We start from the raw sequence: 11,805 nt of genomic DNA on the forward strand, positions 1-11,805 counted from the left end.
GGCTCACCCAACTTCTCATCCCCCTCCCCTCCAAAACCCTCAGTTTGTTTCTCAGAGTCCACAGTCTCTAATGGTTTGTCTCCCCATCCGATTTCCCCCAACTCACTTCTCCTCTCCATCTCCCATGTCCTCCGTATTATTCCCTATGCTCCACAAGTAAATGAAACCATATAACTGACTCTCTGCTTGACTTACTTCACTCAGCACTTTGATAAGATGCATGTTTTTTCACATGTTATCTTAAAAATTAGGATATATCCCAATCTTTAGCATCCTAGAGTTCAATAAAAAGAAACTAAAAATCTGCTCTCAACTTAAGTGTCTGAGGAAAAAAATTATAGAAGTATAGGGGGATTCTGAACTTAGACTGATTTGCAAGTATCTTTAAGTTCTTGCTGCACTTAGAATCTGAAGTACAAACTGTGGGAGATGTTGGACATAGTTTATGGAAAAAAAGGGACTCAAAAGTTCAATGAGCTGTCACATAGAAGACAAAATGCCAATCATCAAGGTCGTAAAAAATATACAGACCTCATTTTTAATGATTCCCAACATTAAAAGACTTTTTCCCCCTAAGATTTACAGTCTATCAACTGGTCCCAGTGACATCAGATCAGAGGAATTTGACAAAGAATTTGAGATGCAGTGGCTGAAACAATAAACCATGAACTTCACAGGGGTAGGAAGCCATTCTTATTCATCTTTCTATTCCCAGCATTTAGCAAGCTGGTGAGTCTGAGTGGTGTTTGCTGGACTATACTTTCTTCCTTGCTTCCACTACCACATTCAAAACTGTGGTGGAAACAAAAATGTAAAGGGAAAAGACATGTAATTTACAAATCTGTTAAAAACTGCGAGAACTCCATTGGTTAACTCAAAAATAATGAAAAACACGTAAAGAATATCAACCACACCAAAAATGAGAGGATAAACCTACCTTCCTGTTGTGAAACCTGTAATTTTTGACCATTACAAAAGGCTCCCTTTCCTTTCCTGCCAGTATACATCTTATCCTCCAGGCAACTGTATACCACTCCAAATTCCATCTGCGGAAGGAAAAAAGTTTCCTTTATCAAACTTGAGTATTTTTCATCATTAAATCAATACTTTTTTTAAGACAGTAACAAAAAAATCTGTATACTGAGAATGTTTTCAAATAACTATTATGGGATACTTAAAATGTTAATTTCCAGCTTAAACAGAGGAAAGAGGTCATCAGACTTGAATCATTGACTCTTGTCCCATCCATTTCTCAACTCAACCCACCTTGACCTCTCACCCTCCTGCCTCAGATAGGTAAGTATTTCCTACTTTCTAAGGTGAATCTTCCTTCTTTATTGATTCCGACCCTCTCAAATGTCTTTGAAATACTCCTCTACCAACTGATCCTCCTCCTCTCAGATTTCCATTCTGATACTTTCACACCAAATTTCTACCTCCCCCACAAAATTTTCAAGATGTTATCTTCTCCTTTTCCCTTCACTGCCTAAAGGGTAGTCTATACTTCACCTCTTTTATTCTCCTCTTAACAAAAATTACAATTTGGCTTCTGCCCTGATCACACACACTTCCAAAACTTCCCTGAAAGAAATTACCTGTGAACTCCTACTAACCAAATACCATCTCCAAATATTGGCGACTGCTGACCATCATCCATACTTTATTACATATTTATAAATGGAAGTACTGGATTATTACTTAATCCAGTACTTATTTCTTAATCCAGAAACATGGGAGTACTGGATTATTATTTAATAATTATATTTAATAAATAATATTTATAAATAAATATTTATAAATAAATAATTATTATAAATAAATATTATTTAATCCAGTACTCCCATGTTTCTGGCAGTATACATAGTCCTACCTCTTTCACTAATCTGTTTTTGTGTCACTTTTTCTGAGGACCTTGTTCTCTGTCCAACCCTTAAAAGTGGTGTAGGTCAGGATTTGTTCACTCTTCCATTTCTTCAATCCCCTTCTTGGATGTCTATATTCTTAGAGGTTTGTTCTTTCCAGTTCATAAATTCAACTACCACATTTAACTGTGGCCTGTACCACCTACAACCATACTATCACAGGGCAGAACCTATGCGTCCATTAATCTTGCAGAAATCTCAACCAAAGAGGTCAAAGATCACTCATTACCTGATCACACATCATTCCTTCCCCAAATGTCTTCTTCAAATTTTATTTTTTGGTTTTATTTTTGGTTCTGGCATTTCCTCAGCCACCCTCACTGCCCCATCTTAGTTCAGAATCACCCACCCTGCCCCTCTGGTATGATCTCTGCACTGCAAGAATTATCTGTCACCCTGTACTTGAAGAACCTCTACTGGTTTTCTACAGCCTAAAAATAAATGTTCTGGCATAGACAAGCCACAGTGCCTCACAATAAACCACAACTAACTCGCCTCATCATTTCTACTCCTGCCACTTTCAGAGTTTACTCTCAATGAATATCTCGTTCCCTACACACATCATGCTCTTCTCCAAGCTGTTCTGATTAAAATACTTTCCTCCGTTTCTTCTTTATCTGAAAAATTCCTCCTTTTCTAAAACCCAACTCACATGACCAAACTCTAAAGACCCCTTCTGTTATGAAGATTTTCCCCAAACCACTCTTGGGCAGAACTGGATACACCCTCTTCATGTTCTCACAGCATTTGTTTCATAGTTCCACTATGTATTTATCTGTCTGCCCATCTAACTTCAGCATGAACTGTGAGTTAGTTCAATGGCAGGGCAGCACATAGCCCAAGGCTGATTATAGGGTAAAGGCTCCTTTAGCTTCTTTCAGAAGTTCTCACTAATTAGTGCAACCCTGTGCCTAAGATGTGTTTTTATTTTCACAGATTTTTTATCTCTCCTGTATACATACTGATTAAATACATCACAAGCTCCTGGAAGTCAGGTATGACAGATGTTAGTAAACATCATTCATTGCTGGATCAATGAAATAGCCAAACAGCAAGGAAATGCAATAGCTACAGCTTGTATTCTACTAGGTTTCAAATTAAGCAAATATTTGGATTCCTGAACATACTCAGCATTTCCCAACCATGTTCTGGCCCCTACCATTTTCTGGTCTTTCAAAGTCTCCCTTCACAGACACCTTAAGGCATTCTTAACTCAAATCCCTCCACTTGCATCTAGCATTTCAGATCACACATCAGCTCCTATCACATCTGACTCTATCACATATATAATGGTGATTAAATATGAATTGTATTTCAGTCACTTATCTGTATTTTTTTCTTTTAATTATTGCTTCTCAGAGATTAAATTTTCTTTACTGGAAAAAGCATCACGCCAATTCTAACAGTTCTGCAGCTTACTTTGAAATAATGCAGCTATATAAATTGAATATAGAAACAAACCTAAATTTATGTACTCTTTCTTAGAAAATGAGAGCAAGGCATTTTACTATAAATTTAAACAGCATACCTTTTTATTTACAGTGAAGCCAATCGAAACAGCTACAAAAGGAAATCTTAAAAAAACACACACACATATACAAGTTAACCAAGATAAAAATTACTTTCAATAAAGATGTTTTCTCATAATGTAAATGACTACAGAATTTTTCATATAGTTTCAACCCTCCTCCCACAGAACAGTGTGTATAGTATGCACAGACTATGGGGACAGGTGGGACATGTATATACGTACACACATTCAAGATGCTTCTAGCTTCTACAGACATGAAACATCTTTGAAAGAATTCACAAGAAATAGATAACAGTGGCCACCTCCAGAGACTGGTGGTCACCTCCTGAGAAACTGGGGTCAGAAGTGGAGGGACACTTTGCACTGCATGACATTTTATATCTTCGGAATGTCAAATGCCACGAATATAGTAACTGTAAAATACTTTTTTCAAAAAATACGGAATTTAAAAAATTTTTAATTGTTCATGATTAAGAAGTCTCTTTCCTTTGGTTATTTCTCCCATAGTCAGGACCTATAAACACAAATACCAAATTGTACAGAACAAACTGTTACTTGTCTTTAATACCAAATTTGGAGTTTCACACGTGAAAAGTAACTGTTAGCCACAACTATTGCTATGGCCTCATGACAGTTTGAACACATACATTGTAATTTTTGACTCAAGAGTCAAGATGAATAAAATAAGACAAAATGTGTTCAACTACTGAAAATAAAAAGTTTAATATTTAATAATTTTCATTTTAACAAAAATGGGACCATAGTATCCACTCTGTATTAGAATCTTGTTATATCAGGAGCATCTTTCCACATTAACACTCCACATATAGATTCTAGATCTTAGCTTTACAGACTTTAACAATTCTGTAGTAGTAAAGATACGTATAGCTACACAGCAACTTCAAATATAACATTTATGTGTAATCCCAACAAACTAGGCTACCCATTTTAACTGTCACTGGCAAATCCCTCAGGCTTTCTTTTAGTGCTAATATACTGAGTTACATACTTACTTTGTGCCAGGCACTATACAAGGTCTTATATAAAAGTATTACTCACTGAATCCCATGAACAAACAGTTCTATAAGGAAGGTAGCATCAAAATGTCCATTTCACATATTAAACAACAACTGAGGCTTAGAAAGTTTATAACTTGCCTAAGGTCACAAAGCCTATAAAAAAGCATCTGAAATCAAGCCCAAGTCTGTTGAGCCTAAAGCACACACTCTTTTTAATAGTTTCTTCTCCTGGACTGAACCCACTCTATACAGACAACACTCTCTATGACCCCCAAAATTGACTCCATTAGTTCCTTAATCTCAAAGTAGCAATACGGCTTGCTTACATTTCTATCGGGCTCCACCAGTGAGAAAAAGAATGGTGAACAGGGCCCCTCACTGCCTAAGCCCACAGCATGAATATTTCATCATCTCTTCCATATCTGATGAAAATTCTGCATGATACCTTTCACTCTACAAACTATATAATTCTCTAAAGTATCTGGGTCCATTTAGTTAATATACAAACAGTAATTACAATATTAACATTTTTAAAAAACATACCTATGTACAAAATTTGTTGTCCCGTCAATAGGGTCAATGATCCATGTAGGGCTGTCAGTTAAGACACTTTTTTCCCCAGCTGCCACAGATTCCTCACCAATGAAACTACAAGCAAGAATGATAAATTCCAAATCTTCACACTGCATTCAGCAATTTTCAAACTTAAATATTTCCTTAGATTCAGAGTCTACTTTAATACATAACAAAAGTCCACACACCACTTTTCTATTGTTGTTCCTTCTTCCTTCAGACTGATAAAGTGAGAAAACTTTATTTCTCCCAGAGCAAAGTCATGTGAAAAATAAAATTCAGATTCTCAAATGTAATACCAGGGTTAAGTAAAGGCACTCACATGTGAGCATGCACTCACATTTGTTGCAGATGAGAACTTACTAAGAAAATGTGGTGGTTTTAAAAAAATAACTCTACACATTCTCTCATGCTCTTCTCTTTAAGAGGTAGAACTTGACACCCCTTGCCTTGAGCATGAATTTGAACCGAGTGACTCTTTTCTAACCAACAGTCAAAGCAGAAGTTACAATATGCAACTGTGAAGACTTGTTCACAAAAATGGTACTGTGGTTTCCATCTTTACTCTATTTCTCCCTCTGTCCCTTTCCCCTTCTTGCCTCAGGGGAAGTAGTCACAACATCAAGAGCTGTTCCATGGAGAGGCCCAAACGGCAAGGAAATGAGGGGAGCTGCTAGCAGAAAACCCTTGAGGAACTGAAGTCACCAACAATCACATACATGAATCCTTCAGCCTTAGTTGAGGCTTGAAATGCTACAGTTCTGACCAGCAGTTTGACTGTAACTTTATGAGACCCTGACCAGAACCATGCAGCCAAGCAACTCCCATATTCTTGACCCTAGAAAACTCTGAGATAATAAATGTTTGTTGTCTAAAACTGCAAAGTTTTTAAAATAATTAGCTATACAGCAACAGACAATATAGAGAACATTAAATAAGTCAGTGAGAAAGCAAACTACCCATCAAAATTACTATGTCTACATGCCTTCCCAGAACATGCTATGCAATAAATCTCAGGTGAATTTTGTAAATGGTGTCTGAGTTCACTGGTTTTCTTTGTATTTCCTTTATTCATTATTTTATTTCCTTTACTCAATACTGAACTGTCCTACAATCCTTATGATTCTCTTTTATCCCCTTTTCACTTAGCTATAAACCTTTTTACTAAGAGGGAATATATTTAGCCACAGCTTTAAACATTTTTTTCTTCTCAATGGCTAAAATACCAAGAACAGATAATGGCATGACCAAGAAATTGAGAACGGGGGGTGCCTGGGTGGCTCAGTTGGTTAAGCATCTAACTCTTGATTTCAGCTCAGGTTATGATCTCAGGTTTGTGAGCTCCAGCCCTGCATCAGGCTCTGCGCTCAGCAGAGTCTGCTTGAGATTCTCTTTCCCCCTCCCTCTGCCCACCCCCACCACGTGCTCTCACACTTTCTATAAAATAAATAAATCTTTCAAAAAAAAGTAGAGAATGACAATGTTAAAACTTTAAAATGATGACGTTTCTGCTATATGTTTCTGTAAGAGAGCCCAGATCTTAGTTTCTCTCAAACTCACTGAGGTTACCATCCCTCTATCACATAAAAGAGTTTGCAATATAGAGAATAAAACTTCTAAATCATACCTATGGCAGGCATTTGTCATATTAGCTTCTCAGCATCCAAACACTCCTCTTACTATGAAGGAATCAAAATACCTCCTCTTTCCTCCTTCCTGGCAGCTTGATCTTGGGCAGACAATCTGAGTTCAGCAAGACTTTCCTGCTTAGGATTTGCAAACTTGAGATAATGGGGTAAAGATATCCAAAACCAGCAGTCATGAGACTACCACCAGTGGCATCTGAAGCAATGGATCCTGGGGCACCTGTAGCTCTGCCTTTCTTCCTGATTTCTGCCTATGCCCTGCATTTAGGGCTCCTGAGCTGCCCAACACTCCAAATAAATTCCTTTTCAGCTTAAGTTAAAGTCAATTTCTGTGTCTAGAATCAAAATTTGTCTAGTACATTGACTCTGACCTAAGTTTCAACTTATCATGTGAAACTAAAATAAAAAATACCTGTGAGATGGATACTTTTCTTTTATGGAAGAGATAAGCATTTTTTCAATTTTTTGGTCAGTAGCGGTTACCAAATCAGCTGGAGAACTTTTAATCATGACATTCATTTCACCTTTTATGGCTTCACGAACCACCTAAAAAGATTTTTTGATAAGCAAATAGAAAAGCATAAATCATTTTAAATCAAACTAAAAGATAAAATATAGAAATGGCTTAAAACATTCAATCTGTCTGAAATGCTGTTCTTAAAAATGTCTTACCAAAATGTATATAAAATAATCTTTCAGTGGTTATGACCTGGATACAAAATCATACAATCTTACATCCTATTTTAAATTCACAATTGTCATTAGAAAGATTTAACAACAAAAGCAGAGTATTGACTCCATTGAAAATGTTTAGTAAAATGAAAACAAATGCAAATTAATCAAAATGCATGTTTTATTTCACAGGACAACCCCATGCTGCCCACATCCATCACATAATGTCTGACAAGATTTCTGTTCATACCTCTCCAGCTTGTCTTGCTAGGGTTACTGCATAATCCATGCATTCCTGCCAAGGATCAGCCATCTTCTGAACAGATTTAACACAAGTCAGGACAAAGCAATTAAAAAACTCTAAGTCTTAATTATAGAATAGTTAGTTCACAAAAACATCTCAGTTAGCACAATACTTTCACTCAGGTAATGAATCACACGTGTACAAAATCACAAATGTAATCATTGCTTTAGAGTTCAATGTTTTTCAAGATTCACTCATAGGTCCATTAAAAAATATTCTTACCTAAACCACTTCTATTGTAGAACATTTACATAACAAAAAAACTCTATAAAAGTGTTTCCCAAAGTGCTCATAACATCATGTTATAAAAATATAAAAATAAACAACAACACACACACACACTGGTTTGGGGAATGGAGAAGAAATGACACATAAGTACTTTAAAACATAGCTGTATGTTTGGGTAGAGAATGAAGTTAAAATAAAAGAACACTGGGAATGCTGAAATTAAAGAAGCTTTGAAAGAAAGGCACAGAAGGTATATACTTAATTCTTGTATTTAAGTCCACTATCTTTCTGTTATAACATGAGGAAAAGAAAATTCCAGGACTAAAAATATAATACATTTATTTCCCAGAAAAAAATAACATATTTTTCTCTTCTGAACAGTCCAGCTTTCCACTGACTTCTGAAGAGAATATCAAAATAACTCACCACTGGTTGACTACACTCTAAAATCGGAACCTAGGACAGTAAAGCTCTTCAGGAGATCAGAAGAATGTGGCATCACTTATTAAGCAACCCCAGGGAAGCCTGGGTGGCTCAGTTGGGTAAGCATCTGCCCTCAGCTCACATCATGACCCCAGGGTCCTGTGATTCAGTCCCGCATCAGCCTCCTTGCTCAGGAGAGAGCCTGCTTCTCCCTCTGCCTACCATTCCCCCTGCTTGTACTCTCTCCCTTACCCTCTCTAACAAATAAAATCTTAAAAAAAAAAAAAAAAAAAAAAAAGAATAGAATGCAACTCCAATTTTGTCACCTTTATAATTGAGAATAACTGACAGTTTCACCTTAAAGACTGCTCAGAATTCCCTACCATGGTGCTCACAGTGTAGGAAAGAGAGGAAAGGAGGGGAGGGCAGAGGGCAGAAACAGTAAGCTGTTTGTTCCTGCTGGTAGGTTTTTTTTTTTTTTCCTGATTTTTTTTCTTTTAAATGTGAAAGGGAAGCCACTTTTCAAGTTACAGAAGTCACTGCTTAGAGTATCTCAAGAATTGTTTCCAAACTCTTTCCCCCCGCTCTGTTCTTACTCCATTCCTCTGTTCTAGACTTAACAGAACTAGATTAACTGAACAGTGCATATGCTTTCTTGCCAGAAACTCCGCTCAAGCCTCTCATATCTCTGCCTTCTAACAGCAACAGCACTGATATAACTCCTACCAATTCTTCAATGCCCATTTCAAAAGCTACTTTTTCTTCTAGGGATTCTCCATCTGGAATTCATTATTTGTTTAATCATTTGATAGTTATTTGCTGAATACCTGTGATACCCTGTGTACTGCATCATAATGAGGAAAACAGGCCCAATTCACTTACTCATTAGTGGAGAGTCGGATATTAATAATAAAAAAATCAGACTACATGCAAAATCGCAAACGTAATAAAGTTTAAGGAGGACAAGTACAGTGAGAGAACCTTGTGAACAGGAGAGCTTTAACTGGGCCTTAGGTATCAGATAAGGTTGCCCTGACAACATCATTAAACCAAGCTCTGAAGGACAAGTGAAGAGGCATTAACTAACTCAAGTGCAGGTAGGTGAAGAGTAACTAAAACACCTAAGTGTAACAGTTCAGAGATCAAGGGAAGGGGGGAGGGATGAGACTGGGGGAGATAGTAGGCATCGTCCCAGGCAGGGCCTTAAAGGTAACATTTTGATTTGAGAGCCATGAAGAATCATTTCACCATGGCTATTGAAGAGAACAGACTGGAGGGTGGAGGGGAGAGTGGAGAGTGGGTACTGGGTAGACTGGATTGCAGATTTAGATTTAGGATGCAGTAGTCCAGGCAGACCTGAAGGTTGGCTTAAACCTGGGAGAGTGGCGGGAGAGGTGTTTATAGAGAAGTTTAGAGAATGGCGAGATGCTTGCTTTAGGAGGTAAAGTTGGGGGCGCTTAGTAATAATTTGGATATGGGTATGAAGGAGAAGAAGAGTTCAGAGATGCCCAGATTTCCCACTTCTAGCAACTGAATGCATAATAGTGACATTCACGGAAGCCGGGAGTAACAGAAAAGAGTCAATCTGAAGATGTGTGTAGGAGGTGGAGAGATCAAAAGTTTAATTGGTAGAGCACGAGGCGGCTTTGTGAAGCCAAAAGGAGATGCCAGTTCGGCAGCTGCTCTATGGATCCTGAGCTCACAGAAGAGATAATGACCTTCAGATGTAAATACCAGGTAAGCCACCTAGGTAAGGCAGCACTGAGTCCTGAGCCTGAACGACAGTCCCAAGGAAGGAACAGAACACACAGTGAGAATCTGGGAGGACGCCTTGGCCTGAAGAGCCCATAAACTCTGTGCATCACACTTGGGGCCCTCAGGAATGTCCTCCTTACGTTTTGATCATTTGTGTAGGTGCCTAATGTTCACAACCACTTGGAGCCTATCTCTTGATGGAAACGAGCATATTCTATTCACCTTCCCTTTCCTAAAGACAAACGCCCGACACATTCCCAACTGTTTCTGTCTGTCCACAGCCTTCCTGACGGTGGGAACCATGCCACCTTCCTATCACCTGTCCCCAGCAGCGCGACTGCAGACAGCAGGAAGTGAGGGGCTCGCCCTGGGACTGCAAGACCCTGCAACCATGCCAGGTCTCTGAGCTTCTTTGAAATCAGTAAAATGAAAAAGAGAAAAATTATTCTACGTCAGCGGCCACAAGGGTTCAGAGAGAACCCGTGGGCGACACCGCTACACGACGTGGGGCCTTCCCCGTTGTCACCCGGAGGAAGGGGCTAAGGTAACACTGCAGGGATAAAGCCCCCCCACCCCTCCCCCAAGCCGCCTGCGGCCTGGGTCCCTGCGCGCCCACCCACTTCGGCTGGGGGAGGGGAGTGCTGCCTGCAGCACCCACGCCCACAGCTCGGACCCACACGGCCCGGCGGCTGATACGAAGTCGCAGGAACGCAGCACTTACCTCAACTTGGGGGACGCGAGACTCACTAAGCTGCCCCGCGGGATCTGCGGCGGAGTTCTTCCTGAGAGAGCGAGAAGTCTCCGCGACAGGAAGTCCCACCCCTGCGGCCCCGCCCATGTGGGCGTGACTCCTTCGGGCCGCAGCCCCGGGCGCGCCCGTGTGAGGCTCCGGCCCCACCTCTCCCCGAAGGCCTGGACGAAGGATTGTAGATTTTAGCTTCATTACTTCTGGTTCCAACTTCCTTTCTGCAGCCTGCGCTTTCTTCAGAAATTTAGAAAAACTTAAGAAACTAGCTTTTTGGTTCATTGTCAGTTATCTTAAAATAATCTTGACCTCGCGCTGGGGTGGCTCAATCAGTTAAACATTTGACTCCAGCTTAGGATCCCAGGATGCTGGGATGGAATCCTGCCTCTCTGCCCCCCTCCCTCCCACTCTGTCTCTCATGAAAAAAGAAAATCTTCAAAAAATTATCTTGCCAGGGCACCTGGGTGGCTCAGTGGGTTAAGCCGCTGCCTTCGGCTCAGGTCATGATCTCAGGGTCCTGGGATCGAGTCCCGCATCGGGCTCTCTGCTCAGCGGGGGCCTGCTTCCTCCTCTCTCTCTACCTGGCTCTTTGCCTACTTGTGATCTCTCTCTGTCAAATAAATAAATAAAATCTTAAAAAAAAAAAAATTATCTTGCCAACCGCATACCGACGACGTGCGTTGATCTAACCAGATAAAATTTTCCAGGCTTTTGAAGAAATGTCACCAGAGCCCTCTTAAAGCCTCCTTTAAACGAACATGGTCCCACTGCCTTAGCAAAGCTGCTACAACTAAAATCAGTGTAAGAAATGTTAAGTCAGAAGATCAAATCTTACTCCTTATTCAAATTAAAATCACTTCACACTTCCTACCTCAAATGAACAGGAAGTCCAATCTTTTTCTAGGGGCCTCACAATTGTTCTCAAGTAACTCAAGAGTGTTTTCAGTCCAAAGAGACCATTCAACTTCCAAATGCCTGAAACTGAAA

At 39.5% G+C, this 11,805-nt stretch overlaps 1 protein-coding gene across 2 annotated transcripts in view; it reads right to left on the reverse strand.

Moving 5' to 3' along the window:
- Nucleotides 1-10,902, reverse strand: part of IMPA1 (inositol monophosphatase 1) — a 34,287-nt gene extending 23,385 nt beyond the window's left edge. Inside the window, exons 1-6 of one of the 2 annotated variants that reach the window (XM_059394775.1) lie at nucleotides 10,795-10,902; nucleotides 7,614-7,679; nucleotides 7,104-7,237; nucleotides 5,016-5,120; nucleotides 3,451-3,496; nucleotides 938-1,046 (exon numbers count right to left, since the gene is read on the reverse strand). In XM_059394775.1, the coding sequence (XP_059250758.1) occupies nucleotides 938-1,046; nucleotides 3,451-3,496; nucleotides 5,016-5,120; nucleotides 7,104-7,237; nucleotides 7,614-7,676 (457 nt within the window). In that variant the 5' untranslated portion in view covers nucleotides 7,677-7,679; nucleotides 10,795-10,902. The remainder of the gene's footprint in view (nucleotides 1-937; nucleotides 1,047-3,450; nucleotides 3,497-5,015; nucleotides 5,121-7,103; nucleotides 7,238-7,613; nucleotides 7,680-10,794) is intronic. The other variant, XM_059394774.1, reaches the window with a different exon arrangement.
- Nucleotides 10,903-11,805: the final 903 nt, after the last annotated feature.

This window comes from Mustela nigripes, chromosome 3 (assembly GCF_022355385.1).
Source record: "Mustela nigripes isolate SB6536 chromosome 3, MUSNIG.SB6536, whole genome shotgun sequence".
Taxonomy (NCBI): Eukaryota; Metazoa; Chordata; class Mammalia; order Carnivora; family Mustelidae; genus Mustela; species Mustela nigripes.